At 42.2% G+C, this 19,390-nt stretch overlaps 1 protein-coding gene across 1 annotated transcript in view; it reads left to right on the top strand.

Moving 5' to 3' along the window:
* Positions 1 to 448, top strand: part of LOC115474995 (carcinoembryonic antigen-related cell adhesion molecule 5-like) — a 38,238-nt gene extending 37,790 nt beyond the window's left edge. Inside the window, exon 6 of the mRNA XM_030210736.1 lies at positions 405 to 448. Within this exon, the coding sequence (XP_030066596.1) occupies positions 405 to 448 (44 nt within the window). The remainder of the gene's footprint in view (positions 1 to 404) is intronic.
* Positions 449 to 19,390: the final 18,942 nt, after the last annotated feature.

Genomic DNA, 19,390 nt, shown 5'->3' with positions numbered 1-19,390 from the left:
ACATAAAGGGGTTTTGGAGAGTTTTTGACATACTTTGAGAAGTTGCTGAAGTTTGAAAGGAAAAAAGGATAGGAGATACAGGGAAGAGATGACACTTTTTCATGTTTCTCGTTTCACTATATATTCATCAATTTCCTTCAATTCCATGTGAGAAACTGTTTCTCACTGCTGAGCATGGTGAATGTGTAGGGCACTAATATTCACAATCGTGACACATACAGGCCACATAAAGGTAATTTAAAAGAAGTCATGATCTACCTATGCAGTACGTATGTGAATTTGGTTATGAACTACCTACTCGCTCTTTGCATGATTTGGCCATCAAATGATCTATTAAAAGTGGAATGTACACAAATATAGAAATAATCTCACTTTCGTGTCACTTTCTGTGTCTGTTTTGACAGATGATCTTTATGAAAACATGCCTGCAGCAAAGCGTCACCTATAGGAGGATCAAAATGCCTCTTCTGGAATTATACAACATTAAAAGGGGCTGGGGGAACAACTGAATGGTCTAAAATGGGAAGAAAATCTCGCATCTGAAGAACTGTTCTTCTGTTTCTTCATTTCATTTCCTGGTGCCTGCAGCATAACTTTAATCACTGAACGCGAGAAGCAAGGTATTGAAAACAAGCTGAAACTTTTTGCTGTTTTGAAATCAGCCTCTCACCTGTTAGAGCACTCATCTATTGAAACTATTATCCTCTTAAACTGAGTCAAGCAAAGGAACAGAGTTTGAAGAGCAGAGAGACTGTGCAAAGCACAATTATCTTCATTAAGACAGGATGAGAAAAGGCTAATATTAAATGCTGTCAGAGTTATTTGCAAAACTGAGTTGTAATTATACATTATTACATGTTCATTGATCCCTTATATTTTTTGTTATTAAAGAAAATAAAAGTGTCGTACTTGGTCTGGCCAATGATCATTCAGGCTCAGCATCATATCTCTGGCAGTAGCCAGTCCAGATTGGAAGTGCCTGGTAGATTATTTTGGAGTGTACTGCCCTAAGATTTTCATTTTGTTTAGTTTCCCATGTCATTCACAGGAAGTTTAATTTAGGGTCTCTTTTGGGGTTTTTCTCTGTTTTGCATTTTGGAGGCAATGTTGGGAACAGTACACAGAATAGGTGAGTGCAAATCTCTTTGTATACTGCTTCCTTAGACCGTTTTCAAAGTAAAAGTCTGAAAAGAATGGGGGTAAGAAGTACTTGTGAACTTTTCAACAATGCAGATTAAAAATTGCCCTCATTCGTTTTTAATATTACCACTTTTTAGGGCTTCATTCCTTGCCTCACAACCTGCATAAGAAAGGTATAAAGAAGTGAGAGATATTGAGAAGGGTTTAGCTGAGCAGTAGTGGATCATTGGCTCTAATCGGCCATTGTGAAACTGGCTAATATAGGGACGGTCTGCAGGCAGAGTTTGGGCGGAGTCACTACGTGACTAGTTAACGGCAATATTCAGTCTGCTAGCCACTTTAGTAAGTGGATAAAATTCTGACAGTAAAAAGGCTGTCCTAACTTTACCTGCTGACCTAACTGAGCTCCAGTTTGAATATTGGCTGGTGCCCATTTAATTTCAAGGTAACCGTACATACCCTAATACTCAATGTTGGAAGCAGGATATGGTTCGGTGCAGCTCCTGGTAGTAAGCGACTTAAAAACTGTTAACTGATGCTGGCTCAGTATTGACCCCATTATCTTCTTCCTTTGTTTCATCCTTGAGCCTTCTTAGATTTATTTTCATTTGTTAGCCCTCAAGAACTTAGGCAAAATACAGTAAAGTTACCGGAAACAAGCCCAGAGGTGTGGCGGAAATTGTTAAGCTTGCCTAGAAGTGATCCCTCCTGGGCCAATCAGAAATACAAAATACAGCTAGGAATGGGCTGGTTACAACCATACTCACAAGAGGCAGAATAGCTCCTCCTGGAACGCAGCTGCCTTCCACTCCAACAGGCTGGGGGTGGGGGGGGGGGACCCTATAATTTAACAACACTAAAAGAAATCTGACAGTTGCTGGAAGAGGGAAATTTTGCACTCCAGTGCCTATAGGGTTGTAGCATTCAACCCAGATATTCATCCCAGAGTATTAATAGAACTAAAAAATGAACTTGCGGAGCTACTGTTAGAAATATGCAATCTGTCCCTAAAATCGAGTGTAATACCGGAAGACTGGAGGGTAGCCAATGTTACTCCGATTTTTAAGAAAGGTTCCAGAGGAGATCCGGGAAATTATAGACCGGTGAGTCTGACGTCGGTGCCGGGCAAGATGGTGGAGGCTATTATTAAGAATAAAATTGCAGAGCATATACAAAAACATGGACTGATGAGACAAAGTCAGCACGGATTTAGTGAAGGGAAGTCTTGCCTCACCAATCTAATGCATTTTTTTGAGGGGGTAAGCAAACATGTGGACAATGGGGAGCCGGTTGATATTGTATATCTGGATTTTCAGAAGGCGTTTGACAAAGTGCCGCACGAAAGACTCCTGAAGAAATTGCAGAGTCATGGAATCGGAGGTAGGGTATTATTATGGATTAAGAACTGGTTGAAAGATAGGAAGCAGAGAGTAGGATTGCGTGGCCAGTATTCTCAGTGGAGGAGGGTAGTTAGTGGGGTCCCGCAGGGGTCTGTGCTGGGTCCGTTGCTTTTTAATGTATTTATAAATGACCTAGAGATGGGAATAACTAGTGAGGTAATTAAATTCGCCGATGACACAAAATTATTCAGGGTCGTCAAGTCGCAGGAGGAATGTGAACGATTACAGGAGGACCTTGCGAGACTGGGAGAATGGGCGTGCAAGTGGCAGATGAAGTTCAATGTTGACAAGTGCAAAGTGATGCATGTGGGTAAGAGGAACCCGAATTATAGCTACGTCTTGCAAGGTTCCGCGTTAGGAGTTACGGATCAAGAAAGGGATCTGGGTGTCGTCGTCGATGATACGCTGAAACCTTCTGCTCAGTGTGCTGCTGCTGCGGCTAGGAAAGCGAATAGAATGTTGGGTGTTATTAAGAAGGGTATGGAGTCCAGGTGTGCGGATGTTATAATGCCGTTGTATCGCTCCATGGTGCGACCGCACCTGGAGTATTGTGTTCAGTACTGGTCTCCGTATCTCAAAAAAGATATAGTAGAATTGGAAAAGGTACAGCGAAGGGCGACGAAAATGATAGTGGGGATGGGACGACTTTCCTATGAAGAGAGGCTGAGAAGGCTAGGGCTTTTCAGCTTGGAGAAGAGACGGCTGAGGGGAGATATGATAGAAGTGTATAAAATAATGAGTGGAATGGATCGGGTGGATGTGAAGCGACTGTTCACGCTATCCAAAAATACTAGGACTAGAGGGCATGAGTTGAAGCTACAGTGTGGTAAATTTAAAACGAATCGGAGAAAATTTTTCTTCACCCAACGTGTAATTAGACTCTGGAATTCATTGCCGGAGAACGTGGTACGGGCGGTTAGCTTGACGGAGTTTAAAAAGGGGTTAGATAGATTCCTAAAGGACAAGTCCATAGACCGCTATTAAATGGACTGAAAAAATTCCTCATTTTTAGGTATAACTTGTCTGGAATGTTTTTACGTTTGGGGAGCGTGCCAGGTGCCCTTGACCTGGATTGGCCACTGTCGGTGACAGGATGCTGGGCTAGATGGACCTTTGGTCTTTCCCAGTATGGCACTACTTATGTACTTATGTACTAATGCTGGGCCAATTCCAATGACCAGCATTGAATATCCATTTTTTCAATGCCAGCTAGTGCATGACCAGTTAAGTCAATATTCTTACTTAACCAGCAATGGCTTAGTGCAGTGGTTCCCAAACCTGATCCTGGAGGCACCCCAGCCAGTCAGGTTTTTGGGATATCCACAATGAATATTCATGGAGGCAGTACATGTAAATATCTCTCATGAATATTCATTGTAGATATCCCAAAAACCTGACTGGCTGGGGGTACTTCCAGGTTTGGGAACCACTAGCTTAGTGGACAAAGATAGGACTGCTTTTTATGCGGTCTTATTTGTTCACTAAGCTTGGAAGTCCCAGATATCGAGACTTAACCGGTCATGCCTCCAACATCGCTGACTTTATTTTCGGCGCTAACCAGTCATTTTCAGCAGCAATAACCTGTTAAGTGCTAGTGAAAATGACCGGTTATCTGCCGAGCATTGAGTTAGCCGGTCAGCGGCCATTCCCAGCTGGTTAACTCACTTTGAATGTCGGCCAGTTAGATGCTTTGCCTTATCTGTGTTTAGTCCTCTAGGTTAAAGCAAGAAATTACCAGAATTAGTCTTAAGTTTGAGTGGGTTAAAAGAACAACTCAGGGACCACTTTATCTAGCACTGAGGGCTCAGAGGCTTCTGAAAGAAGGTAAATTTATCTTACTGCAGGTTACATAAGACCATAAGCATCATCATACTGGAACAGATTGAAGGTCCGCCAAGCCCAGTATCCTGTTTCCAAGTGACCAAACCAGGTGACATGTACCTGGCAAGATCCCAGGGTAAACTTGAACAATGCATCACAGATGCCTGCCATTTTCTGCTCCTCTAGAAGGAGCAGCCAATGGGGACAATCAAAGTAGAGATTAAAGTCACTGACAGGATCTTCTGTATTAAGAACCTTGGAAGAGTTCCCAAATTAGAAAAACATTTTGATAGGAGACTCCATTAAAGAACATGCACTTCTCTATGGAATCAATGCAGACCCAACCTGTACCAAAAAGCAGATGGTGGGGGTATACTAACTATCCATGGCTGTCTTTTGGGGGCAAAAGTCCCACTTATGAAGCCTGTTTTCTTTCTGTCCTTTATGGATTATTAGGCCAAGAAGGTATGCACAATACACTGAGCCATCCCATGCATTGCTACAGTTACACTGCGTATTTTCCATGTCAACTGTTTACCAGAAAACAATGTCAATGATTTACAGGAATGTTGTTGTGATTTATACAAAAGTGTTACATTATAAATGACTCACTGAATATGAGTCATCTGTTAATGCTGTCTTTTAAGAATTGCTTTGTAATTAAAGCTAGCTATTTTTTATTTCCACACTTCTATTTCAGCAGTCAACTTAATGGGTAATGAGAATGTTATAATTCTGTATACATACGTTATCTCATGCGTGTTGGAAAACAACACCATCTGCAAAAAATAAAGCAAACAAATCAATTAATGTGTAGAGGAAAGAGGAGAGGAGGGTAGGTGGAGGCAAGTGGATACAAGTGGTTACGAGTCAAAAGCAATGTTAAAGCGGTGGGCTTTCAATCTAGATTTAAAGATGGTCAAGGATGGGGCAAGACGTAGGGGCTCAGGAAGTCTATTCCAGGCGTAGGGCGCAGCAAGACAGAAGGAGCAAAGTTTGGAGTTGGCAGTAGCGGAGAAGGGAACAGATAAGAAGGATTTATTCAGGGAACGGAGTGCACGGGAAGGGGTGTAGGGAAGGACGAGTGTGGAGAGATACTGGGGAGCAGCAGAGTGAGTACATTTATAGGTTAGTAGAAGAAGTTTGAACAGGATGCGAAAACGGATAGGGAGCCAGTGAAGCGACTTGAGGAGAGGGGTAGTATAAGTAAAGCGACCCTGGCGGAAGACGAGACTGACTTTTGGATGACTGTCAATCCTTTGGTGATCGCACTGCTTTTAAATGAGGATTTTTTTTCAGTACTTTAAGCTTTCCAGGCACTAAGAACCCTGTTTACTAAGCAGCGTTATAGGCGCATTAACATTTTTAACGCGTGTTAACCATGTATGTGCCTACAATATCCCTACAGGCGCCTACATGGTTAGTGCATGTGCTAAGAGTAGGTGCACTAAAAACTCTAACACACCTTAGTAAACAGGGCCCTATGTCTTTTGCCATTTAATAGCACTTGTTTGAGAGAAGCATTTCATTCCTTCAGTATAGCATCACACATTTTTATATTTTTTTATTTCTTCACTTTTCTTTTGAGATTTTGAAGTATTAGCTACCTTTGGGGGCCCTTTTACTAAGCCACGGGAGGGTTGACATGTGGGTAGTGCATGCCAAATCGGCACTACCACCGGGGTAACAAGCTTACTTGGCGGTAATTCCGATTTTTGCAAGTTCCAAATCCTGTGGTAGAAAATAATTTTCTATTTTCTACTGTGGTGGGCGTTCCACAGCAGCACACCCATGTTGGCGCATGCTGCAAGGTTACCACGCGGGTTGCGAATGAGCCCTTACCACTAAGCCAATGGTGGTGGTAAGGGCTCAGGCCATAAATAGGCACGTGCTAGTTTTAATATTAGCACAGACCTATTTCCTGTCCCATTAAAAAATTGCCTTTTTCCCAGCCACGGTAAAAAGTGGCCCAGCATGCACCCAAGAGATGCAACCACACTACCGCAGGTTACTTTTTACCGTGCCTTAGTAAAAAAACCTCTTTATTTTTGCACTATCTTCTCCTTTTTTTTCTTATTTTTTTCATGTTCCTCTTTGTACATCTCCCTGTCATATGCATTTCACATAGTTGATGTCACTCATTGTCACAAAGGTTTTATTATAAATATTCTTCCTTATATGAGACATTTTTAATGCATTTCTGCATCTGACCTAGTAGTTACATTTTCTATGCTTTTAAGCCAATGTGAACATTGTATGTTTGATTGATTACAACACCCTGTTTCCTTCATTTTGGATTATAAGTATTCTTGTCCTTTTAAATATATTTGTAGTATTGAACGTGCACAAGGATGATTTTTCTAGATATATTTTTAATATATTTGGGGTTTTTTTTAAATTTGAGATGACCATTTCTCCTCCTCGTCCCTCGCCTGCTACATGATTATGCACTTTTTAAAATAAGGCAGTACCTATTCTTCTTAAACTGATGTATGTTTTTATTTCTGCTCATAGATTGTAATTGTTCTCTGTATGATAACATTGCAATTATTCTCAAAGGTCAGTGGCATTCCTGTTTCTTTCATGATTTTGCTCTTTTATTGTTTACCATTTGTATGTATAGAATATTATATTTTAATAGTCCTGCTATTTTATTTATTGATTATTTTATATTTTTGATTCATTTTCTTATATGTAATATGTCTTTATATATGTGTCCTAGACTCCTGAGGTAGGCAGGCACTATTGTCGAAACATGGTGCCGTGTTGGGTCTTATTAGTGCGCATGCGTCCCAGCTACTTAGCTTCAATTGACTACGCTGTCTACAGGGATTTGCGCCGCTACACCACTGGAAGAGCGATATTTCCAGAGCGCTATCCAAAATAGCGCCGGGGTTTGATCATCAGCCTGTTACAGAATAAAGATTCCTGTTACACCTACGTCAATTTCCTGGTTCATTTGGAAGTGTTGTGTTGGCTACACTACTCTTTGTTGGTTTTGTGTTTGTAGTGTTTTCCGGTCCTCCACTTTTGTGGTTTACCTTCCTCCAATTTGCATGTGCAACCTGTAGAATGCTATCAGTTATGCATGTTGCATGGTATATGTTGATGGTGCCTAGTTATGCCTATTTATGTATTCTATAATGGAATCTGGATGACTGAGGGGATAATTTTCAAAGCACTTAGACTTCTTTGAAAATATGCCTCCAGATGCCATTCTAGAATAGGTGCTTCCCCATGCAGCATTGGCGCATCTAAAACAGGGTGCCTTGTTAATGAATTGCCACTTCACCATATATAATTAAGGCAGTTTTCAATAGTTGTCTACCCAGAAAAATGAGCTATTTGTCAACTGCCCACTTTCTTTGCAGGTAGAAGCATGGCTGGCTTTTGAGTTTCTCTGCCATCAAGATCTGTTGTTTTGCTTTGACTACAGCTGTTGTTTGTCATACTCCAGAGAACTGTTGCCCTAAGTAACCAGTCCTGGGGCAATGTTAACAGGACTGGCAAGCTGCAATTAACTCACCAAAAAGAGAAAAGGACAAGTTGAAAATTGCTCTTCCACCCATGTGGGTATAACTAAGTATCCATTTTAGTCCAACACAAACTTCACATATCCATGGCTGAAAGTGGGTGGATGTTAAGTCAAGCCTGGGAGACTGCATGCCTTGAAAGCAGGTGCCAGTGTTTGTGCAAGAGCTGTGTCCCCATTTCTACAGTGAGTCACTTTTTCAAAGGGAAAATCCATATGACGTTTCCCTTAGAAAATGTGTTTGTAGTCCCACTGGTACATTGTACTCACTGGACTGCAAGCCCTGTAGAGGGTATCAGAAATGTCACCTACCTGTCTCCTATGGATTATCAGTAATAGGAATAAAGGGTAATAAATAACTTGCAGGTGCTATGATTTATTTGGACTATCTTAGTACATTTGTGTCTTGCTGACTTATATTCTGCATATTTCTGTCTTATTTTTTATTAGAAATATTTACCAACCTCATAACATGACTTAGCCTCAAATCCGTTATACCACCAACAAAAACCCAGAAAATATAATCTATATAACAAAAGCAAAAAAAGAAAAATCTTGGGGTCTGTACATACATTTTTTACTGTTTTATTTTTATTCTGCTATTCAGGATCTGTTGGTAGATTTTATAAACAATTTTTTAAACGTTTTATTTGTAAATCATTTTAAATTATTTATTTTTTGTTACATTTGTACCCCGCGCTTTCCCACTCATGGCAGGCTCAATGCAGCTAAATTAGAATCATACAAACTATCCAAGAGTGTGCATTCTTTCTGAAAGAAAGAAATAGTGTGCACTGTTTTCAAAGAGGGTGCACTCTTTTGAACTTGTGCACTCTTAATGACATTGCTCCTAAAATGAAAATGAAAGCAAAGCCAAAACAAAATGGACAGTGCTGCAAACAGCATGGAAACAAAAGGAAATGAAAATGTTATGGCTGGTCTTCCCTGTTAATAACTACATGCAAAATTGCCACCTAAATCTAGGGGCTCCTTATAGAATTATCCCCTATTTCCATAGGCCATCCTGGGGGAACAGAGACTAGGTGACGTGGGGAAGGAATATGGCACAATCAGCACTTATGCATATATGTTAGAAAATACACACGTAAACACCAAGGAATACACAGAGGAACACCTGCCTTGGAGGAGCTGTAACTTTCTGTGAGATCTTTCAGGTAAGCTGTTTTATAAAGGCACATAGGTACATATATTGCCTTTAATAAAATAAGCCCAGCATATGCATCTATGTGCCTTGGCAGCCTAATTTTCCTGTTATAAAATTATTCTCTTAATGGGGCCGTGTGAAGGCTCAGGGTAGGTGAGCCCTTGGGCCACAGTTGGGTTTACGCTGCCTACCCAACACAAAGGCTAGGCAGGCTCCAGCTGGCAGCGGGTGAGCCACTCCCTTCTGGAGATTAGACCAGAGAGTAGCTCTTAAAAGAGCCCTTTGAGGTTGGCCCGATGGAGTTGAGGCCAGGGAGTACTGGAACAAGGCACGGACTTGAAACAGACTGGATCAAGGCTGGAACAAGACTGGAACAGGCTGCGACTCTCACTATCCAAGGCTAGGCGACCCATTGCAAAGGCACTGGATGAGAGTCAGGAATTTCCTCATATACTACCAGACAGAAAGTGATGACATTAGTCAGTGCCCTCTTGCAGGGCCATAAAAGAAGTGCAGAGTTTCCAGAAAGTAAATCAGACTCTTCTAGCACAGAATGCTGCTGGAGACCACGGAAAACAGGTGAGAGGCATAACAGAACCCTTCCCTGAACCCGTCCCCCAGACCCACACTTTTGGGTTTGAGGGGTAAAGATGATGAAAATGTCTTATAAGTGCTAGGTAGGGTTACCATATTGCTCCAGAAAAAGGAGGACACATTGATCCAGTCTGGGTTTTGCTTCCATTGAAAGCAATGGAAGTAAAAACCAGACTGGCTCAATCTGTCCTCCTTTTTCTGGAGCTATATGGTAACCCTAGTGCTAGGGCATGAAGACTGATAGCAGGTTCCCACATACTATCCTTAGACCCCAAGCCCATACAAGCAAGAGGATAGTGTAGTCTCCCCCTTACCCTACTGATGTCTAGAATATCTTGCAAACCATAAGACATTTGGGGCCACCAGTATTGATGTATTCACAATTGGAGGGTCTTCTTTTTCAATGGGTATCCTGTACATTTGAAGTTGCATATCCTGTGTAAGGCCTGCTTCCTGGACTGCTTGGGGACTGGAGTCTTCCCCGGAGGTACAGTGAACTGGAAGACAGCAAGAATCTTTGTGGGATCCAAGATGGGTCAAGATTCTGAGATGGAATGCGAGGGAACTTTGCCTCGGGGTGGCATCTTACCCAGGTTAGGCAGACCCTGGCTGGTTGCAGGCAAGTTATGCCCCTGCGGAGACTAGACCAGAAAGTAACTCTTAAAGGAGCCCCGTGGGGCTGGCCTGACGGTGTCGAAGTCAGGGATTACTGAAACACGGCTGGAACAAGGCATGGGCTGGAATACAGACTGGATCAAAGCTACAACAGGACTGGAACAAGGTTGCAACTCTCACTAGGCCAGGCTAGGTGGCCCATTGCAAAGGCATTGGATGAGAGTCAGGAACTTCCTTATATACTACCAGACAGGAAGTGATCAGTCAGTGCCCTCTTACAGGGCTATAAAGGAAGTACAGTTTCCAGGAAGCAAATTAGATTCTTCTGACTCGGAATGCTGCTGGAGACCATGGGAAACAGGTGAGGGACGTGACAGGCCGACGCAGAAAACCTCACAGTACAGCCATGCACTGATGGCTTAGCGCGCGCGGCTTCTACCATGAGATTAACAAAAAAATATTCTGCGACCATGCAGCAAAAAAATCATATACAAATATGAAGCACACAGAACGTATGCACTAATGAGGGAAAGCCAGTCGGAGACATGTACACAAATGTTCTGTAGTAAGACAGAGCACCTTCATTATGCACATGTCCAAACAAAATGAAAAGTAACAGCAAACATCTGCGAATGTTATTTTTGTGCATGAATTATTAACCTTGCATAAATGTTTTTGCACATAAAAGTTTTGCAAGGCTTATATTATGCACAGAACAACATGCACAGATATAAGCTGGTACTTTCAATATATTCAGACCCACACATACATTCATTTTATTCAGACCTGCATACAGGCCTCTCATTCTGTCCTTTAGAGTTGCAGGCATTTGCTATGGTTGCAGAAAATGGCAGTAAATCCCCAAACTGGCATTAAATCCTCTCTGCTAACCCTTTTTCACTGCCTCTGACCTGGCAATGAATTTCTTGCATTGTGCGTGTGTTAAAATCCCCTGTTTACTTCTGTGTGCATGTGTACTGCACGGAACCCCTTTCTGCAGTGCGTGCCCATTAATGTGTGTGCTTGCCTTGTAGTAATCGCATGCTTCTGCTTGTGGTAGCTTTCTGCATTGGCCATCTATAGCAGAATTAGAAAAGGTTAAAAGAGGTAGCTGAGGGGGGATATGATAGAAGTCTACAAAATCCTGAGTGGTGTAGAAAGGGTAAAATGAATCATTTTTTTTTTTTTACTCTTTCAAAAAGTACGAAGACTAGGGGATGCACATAAGTTACATGGTAATACTTTTAAAATGAATAGGAGGAAATATTTTTCACTCAACGAATAGTAAAGCTCTGGAACTCATTGCTGGAGGATGTGGTAACAGTGGTTTAGTGTATCTGAGTTTAAAAAACAAGTTTGGGCAAGTTCCATATCTATTGAGATAGACACAAGGAAGCCACTGCTTGTCCCTGGGATTGGTAGCATAGATTGTTGCTACTCTCTGGGATTCTGCCAGCTACTTGTGACCTGGATTTGCTACTGCTGGAAGAAGGAATAGTGCTTTAAAAATGCATTACTTTGTAAAAGCGTTTGGCTCCGTTATATAGGGGGTGGGAACATACTAGTCCAACCAACATTTTCCCAACCTTTATAGTACAACTACCATACACATTGGAAAGTGTCCTCATATAGCAAAAAGCCCTGCTCTCCTTGTTCTACAGATCAGTACAGGTTGCTACTTGCATTCAGACATATTAGCAAATATGGCAAAGGCAGGTCTAGAAAATGAGAAATGTCAATTTCTGCTAATTATTATTGCTTCGTTTATAAAATAGCTCTGTATTGAGAAACATGCTCCTACAGTGTGACCTATTTCTGTACTAAACCTGGATCTTGAAGGTGAAATCACTTAGGGGTCCTTTTATAAAGGCACGCTGAAAAATGGCTTGCGGTAGTGTAGGTGCAGGTTTTGGGTGCACACCAATCCGTTTTTTAGCGCACCTGTATAAAAGGCCTCTTTTTAAATTTTTTTGCTGAAAATGGACATGCAGCAAAATCAAAATTGCCGCGTATCCATTTTGGGTCTGAGACCTTACAGCCATCCATAGACCTAGCAGTAAAGAATCTGGGCGGTAATGACCTACAAGTGCAAAAAGCCACTTGGCATGCATCCGTTACGCGCTTCCAAAAATAAAACATATTTTTCAGATGCGCGGATTGGACACACACCAAAAATGAAATTACCGCAAGAGCCACGCGGTAGTCGGGCGGTAACTCCATTTTGGCACGCATTGGGCAAGTGTAGACACTTACGCGGCTTAGTAAAAGGGGCCCTTAGTAACACTGCCTTTTTGGACACTTTGCATAACATGAAAATTCTTTTGAGGATGAACATAGCAATACAAGCTGATGGCAGAGCCATCCGGCCACACATTCTGCAGCTTTTCCCAGACATCTTTTCAGAGACTGGCAATATGCCTGGGAAAAGCTTACTATGTTATTTCATTGTTGTGGCAGGACTGGGGTTCCTTTTTACAGTAGAATTCACATACTCTGGGGAAAAGTATCATAGTCATTGCACAGCAGCGACCCCTGGTGGCTGAGTATAGGACCCAAAGGAGCTGTGAGCTGGATTTAGGATTACAGCACCACTAGGCAGAAGACTAGTGTGGAAGGGGGCCCAAGCCCCACTTTCCCATGAATTCTTTATATAGTGACTAAAGTTGCGAGCATAAATCGGCACATCAGCATAAATCCTAAGATGTGAACTTTTTTTTGGTGGGGGAGTGATTAGGGGGCATTTTGGGGGTGTTTCTATGAATTAAGTGCACTCTTATAGAATACGCCCAATCCGCACCTAATTCTGGTGTGGATTAGGCGCTTAAGCACTATTCTTTAAAGTGTGGATGCTCTTTATAGAATACCACTCAACACATAATTTTTTCCATGCTGATTTTTCAGTGCAATTTACGGAATATAGTCCTTTATGGGTACTTTCAGAATTTGGCACCCTAGGCATGTGCTTTTGTTACCTACAGTATGCTTAATCCAGCCCTAGAACCAGTAAAACAAAATGAGTCATTCAGCATACACTTAACATTGTTTTCTTTCTGTGTTTTCTGGAAACCGTTCATCTTGCATTGCCCCAGGTACCTGTATATAATATGTAAACCGCTTCTGCGGCGGCTAAAAAAGCAAATAGAATGTTAGGTATTATTAGGAAAGGAATGGAAAACAAAAGTGAGGATGTTATAATGCCTTTGTTTCGGTCCATGGTGCGACCGTACCTTGAATATTGTGTTCAATTCTGGTCACCGCATCTCAAAGAAGATATAGTGGAATTAGAAAAGGTACAGAGAAGGGCAATGAAAATGATAAAGGGGATGGGATGACTTCCCTGTGAGGAAAGGCTGAAGTATCTAGGTCTCTTCAGCTTGGAGAAAAGACGGCTGAGGGGAGATATGATAGAGGTCCATAAAATAATGAGTGGAGTGAACAGGTAGACGTAAATCATTTGTTTACTTTCCAAAAATACTAGGAGAAGGGGGCATGCGATGAAGCTACAAAGTAGTAAATTTATTACAAATTGGAGAAAATGTTTCTTCACACAACATGTAATTAAACTCTGGAATTCGTTGCCAGAGAATGTGGTAAAGGCAGTTAGCTTAGCCGGGTTTTAAAAAGGTCTGGACTGCTTCCTAAAAGAAAAGTCCATAGACCATTATTAAATTGACTTGGAGAAAATCCACTGCTTATTTCTGGGATAAACAGCATTAAATGTATTGAACTTTTTAAGGATCTTGCCAGGTATTTGTGACCTGGATTGGCCACTGTAGGAAACAAAAAGCTGGGCTTGATGGACCTTTGTTCTGTCCCAGTGTGGCAATACTTATGTACTTATATTTTTCAGTACTAGCTCAAGGTGAGTTATATTTAGGTATTCTGTGGGTTTACCTTCCCCAGAGGGTTTAAAATCTAAGCTTTGTGCCTAGTGTTTAGAGCACCAGATCGACAACCAACAAAGCCAGGTTTCAAATCCCACTGATGTGCCTTGTGATTTGGGGAAGTCACTTTACCTTCCTCAGGTACAAGCTTAGGGGCCTTTTAACTAAAATGTGCAAGAATCTGGGCTTAACGTGTGGACCTGCAGAATTTTACCATGCGCCAATCCCAGATTTAATGAAGCGCTTTGTGGGATTTGTAAAATGTATTTTAGTGCAGGTCTTGCACTAATGTTGTCGTTAGCATGCGGTACTTGCGTAGAGTTAATGTAGGAGCACTTACGTCCTTCTGTGTAGGAGGGGCTAAGTGCTCCTAGGTTAACTGTGCATTAGCCAGTTAGCCAGGGGCGTAGCCAGACAACAGATTTTGGGTGGGCCTAGGCAAGAAGGGGGTGGGCATCAAGTGTTCTCCCCTTCACCCACCATCCCCCAAAAATCTCATCTAGTGGGAAAATGCTTCTTTCCACCTTAGTAGTCTGCAGCAGGCATGCACTGAAAACTGAGCATGCGCAGGTGTCAGTATCGTGTAGAATAGCATTTTCATTACCATCAGGGGGAAGTCTTCAGCTGGCGGAACTTGGGATTCCCACCAGCTACCGCTAAACGTGTGCTACTGTTGGGTGGGCCTGAGCCTTAATTAGGTGGGCCCCGGCTCACCCAGGCCCTCCTTTGGCTATGCCACTGCAGTTAGCACACGCTAAGTTTGACAAGCTAGCAGGTTAATGCTTCCATGCCTATTCTCTGTCTATGACACACCCGTTCCAAAAGTATTTTTAAAAAATCGGTAACACACAGGGTTAGTGTGCAAACTGGCAAATAGCGCTAAGGGGGAGATTCTATATATGGTGTCTAAAAAAATCCACGTGGAAAACATTTCCACCTAAGCGTATTCTATAAGTGATGCCTAGATTTAGGCGCTGTATATGGAATATACTTAGTTGATATCCTAGCACCTAAAACTATATGCGTCCATTTACACCAACGAAAACATGGCGTAAATCCTGGTGCATAGATTTAGGTGCACTGAGTCTTTTTCTATAATTATGCAGGTAAATTTTGGAACACCCATGCCCCTTTTTGCCTCTGCACATTAGGCGCCCTGCATTACAGAATACACTTAGCGATTTATGTGTGTAAATTCTAATTATTGTCAATTAGTGCTCATTATTGCTGTTAGCAACACTGATTGGCCTGTTAAGCCAATTAAGTTATGTTTGCCGTTTGATTTTGGTGTGGAATGCTAGGCACACTATACAGAATCCGAGGGTAAATGCTTTGACCTGTTTCTGTGGTAGCCTATTTTATATATTTACTAGTAAACAAGGCCCGTTTCTGAAAGAAATGAAACGGGTGCTAGCAAGGTTGTCCTCTAATGGCAATTATGTTTTTAAGGGAACTGTTAGGAGAGAGTATGTGTGAGCGAGAGTAAGTGAGTATGTGTGAGAGAGTGAATGAGTATGTGTCAGAGAGTGTGTATCAGAGAGAGAGAGAGAGAGAGAGTGTGTGATTGAGAGACAGAATGTGTGTGTCTGTCTGTGTGAGTGAGAGAGTATAGTGTGTGTCCTGTGTGCACCAATTATGCTCTCTCCCCTGCATTCATCCATATGCAGCAAACATCCTCTGTGCCCTGCCCCCTTCATCCATCATGGTGCAGCAGTTCTCCTCTGTTTCTTGCCCTCCCCCCCTACATGTGCATCAACTCTGCATTCCCCCCTGGCCTTTCCTCCATCCACCCATATCTAGGGCCCCCCTCCCTCCATCTCTCTCCCCTCTGAGTTCCAGGCCCCCTCCCTACCTCTCTCTGTGTGTGCCCTCTGAGTTCCAGGCCCCCCTCCCCTCCCCTTTGAGTTCCAGGATCCCCTCCCCTCCCCTTCGAGTTCCAGGACCCCCTCCCTCCCCTCTGAGTTCCAGGACCCTCATTCTCATTCGAGTTCCACACCCCCGCGCCTCCCTCCCTCCCTCCCCTTCGCGTTCCAGGACCCCCCTCCACTTCGAGTTCCAGGACCCCCTCCCCTCCCCTTCAACTTGCAGGACTTCGTCGCAAAGTTTAGCGAACTCAGAGCAGGCGCGCACCGCAGCACCCCCCCCCCCCCAGTGGCGTGCACCTGGGTGGGTGTCATTTCGCCGGAGGGGGGGCGAAGGTGTCATTTAGCGGGGGGGGGGGGCGCATTGGCGCTCCGCCCCGGGTGCCATCCAGGCCAGGAACGCCACTGGTCCACAGTGAAGGCGCGTGGCGCTTCAGACCGCCTTCGCATGTGTCTCAGCTCTGCCTCTGGTCCCGCCTCTATCTGAACCACCCGCCCAGCTGTTAAATCACAATTTGTTTGGGAAGGCTATTTTAGGGATGTTGGATGCCGGCTGTGTTGGAATGTAATTGTATTTTACATGCATTGCCTGTCACCTATTATTTCTCTGTGATTACTCTGTGACCTCTGATGTGAATTACTTAGAGAGGTCACATAGCTATGCAACTTCCTGTGGGGGATAGATGCAGCACATGCAGCACATGGAGCACATGGAGCTCATGATCTCTCCTAACCTGAGAGGATCTATGGTGGTGTGAGCATCCATTACCATCTAAGCACATGGAAGGAGCTGATAATACAAATGTATAGTAATATGTATATAAAAGCCTGTCTGATTATAATCTAACTACAAACTGTGAGTAAACAGATGTTTTGTTACTTCAACTTTAAAGTGACTCAGCAGTGAATTATTCAGGGGTGAATGAGAGAGAGATGAAGAAAGAAATTAACATTTCTAAAGCTGAAGCTGTGTGTACTAAAATCTGCTAATTATTTACTACAAATAATCCAACAAAAGGGTTATGGGCCCAGGGCCAGGAATTGAAAAAGAAGAGAAATATTACCAGGCAGAAAAAAAGGCCACATTTTTCTCTTAAGTTTTAAAGGAAAGATTCAGTCTGTCTCTCTCTCCCCCCACACAGCAGACAGAAGGCTAAGAAAATGGCTGAGGGAAGAAATTCACTATTGTTCTATTCTCTCAAGGTGCCTAGATTAACTGAGTTTAATTATCAGCAGTGGGAACTAAGATTCATATGTCTCCTTCGAGCAAAAGGATTAGATATATGCTTAGACCAAGACAGAACAGCTGAAAATATGGCTGAATGGGACAATGCAAACTATTATGTGAAGTGCATGCTTTTGGAAGCTCTCTCAGAGAAACAAGCCATATTAGTGGAGGGAAAAGATACACCAAAGGACATTTTATATAAACTGAGAACTATGTATGCAACTACATATGCAAAGCAGCAACCAATTTGGTTAGCAGAGTTGAATGAAACCAAATTAAGGGATAAAAGTAAATGTAATGATCACATTATGCATCTTATGTCTTCATTTCAAAAGTTAGAACTTTCTGGAATTCCCATGTGTGATGCATTGAAAAGAGCATTTCTTTTTACCTCACTATCAAAGAAGTTTGATGTTTTTAGGTCTGTAAATGAGGCCATTGAAGGGCAATCTTTTGAACAGGCAACATCAAAACTAAGGCAGGAATGCATAATAAATGATTCTGAGGAGATGTGTTCTCAAAGTCAGTCAGAGAGAAATGAAACAAATTTCTTGGCAAAGAACAGAGGAAGGCGGAGCTATGGGAAAACTCCACCCAAGGGCAAGCTGATTTGCTACTCATGTGGAAAGGAGGGACATGTATCTAAATGGTGTAAGGAAACACAAAACACTCCCTCTAGCTCACCTAAGCCAATGGAACTAAAGAATTTTCAAACCAGGAAATGTATGAAGGACAAAGATAAACACAAGGGCTTTCTAATGGCAGAAAAATCTTTGACTATGGTAAATAATAATTCAAATGAAAGTACTTGGATTTTGGATTCGGGGAGCACATGCCATTTAACCAATTGTAAAGATTTCTTTCAGGAAATGTGTCCAGAGGAAGGTATTCTTAAAACTGCAAACGCAGGGACTGCTAAGATCCAAGCAAAAGGTATTGGATTCTTAAAATGCAAAGTGTCTAATGAAGTTAAAGAAATTCCTGTAAGTGATGTCTTGTATATTCCCCAAGCAGTTTGCAATATGCTTAGTGTATCTACATTAGATAAGAAGGGATTTGCGATTCATTTTGAAAACAGTAAGTGCACAATCTCTAAAAATGATGAAGTGTATGCTGAAGCTTTTATGCATAATGATGTTTATAAGCTGAACATTTCAGGTGAAGCCTCACATATGGCGCAAGTAAGGAAGAATGATGGTAAATGTAGTCTGGAAATCTGGCATCGCCGCCTGGGACATCGTGATTCTAAGGTGATCCAGGATCTTTACAGTAAGCAACTGGCCACCGGCATTCAGATAAGTGCAGATGCTGGTAAAATGGAGAAATGCATAGACTGTGTTACTCAAAAGGGTGTGAGACCCTCATTTCCTGCATACACAGGAAATAGGAGTAATAAAGTACTGGACTTAATACACAGTGACTTATGTGGACCGTTTAATATCCCATCATTGGGAAATAACAGATTTGTGCTAATATTCTTGGATGATTTCTCTAGATATTGTGTGGCCTATTTGCTGAAAGAAAAAAGTCAAGTCACAGACATGCTGAAGAAATACGTAGCCATGGTGAGCAATAAATTTGAAAGAAAACCAAAGGTTCTTCAGACCGACAATGGTGGTGAGTTCACTTCACAAAGCATGCGCACATTTCTAGAACAAGAAGGCATTCAGCATATCACAACAGTAGCTTATACACCAGAGCAAAATTCTGTTGCAGAGAGAAAATTTAGGTCACTTGTGGAAATGACCAGATGTATGCTGTCAGATAGCAATCTCCCTAAAAGACTATGGGGGGAAGCCATTCTCACAGCAGTGTACCTACAAAACAGAATGCCAACTAAAGGCGCTGAGCGCACACCACATGAGACATGGCATGGTAGGAAGCCAAACCTGTCACACATAAGAACATTTGGAAGTACAGCATATGCTCATATACCAAAGCAAAGAAGGCATAAGCTGGATTCCACAACAGAAAGGGGCATTTTAGTTGGCTATGCTCCAGGACACAAAGGATATAGAATTTTGAATCTGAAAACTGGCATTGTTGGCATAAGACATGTTACATATTTTGATGAAAACAAAAGGGTTGATAAAGGCTGGATTATCCCAGATGAGCCTTATCATCCAGAATATGAAACTAGAACCATAAT

Source organism: Microcaecilia unicolor, chromosome 7 (assembly GCF_901765095.1).
Source record: "Microcaecilia unicolor chromosome 7, aMicUni1.1, whole genome shotgun sequence".
NCBI classification, from domain to species: Eukaryota; Metazoa; Chordata; class Amphibia; order Gymnophiona; family Siphonopidae; genus Microcaecilia; species Microcaecilia unicolor.
Note: the sequence above shows the minus strand (reverse complement) of the source record. Positions and strands in the feature narration are given on the sequence as shown.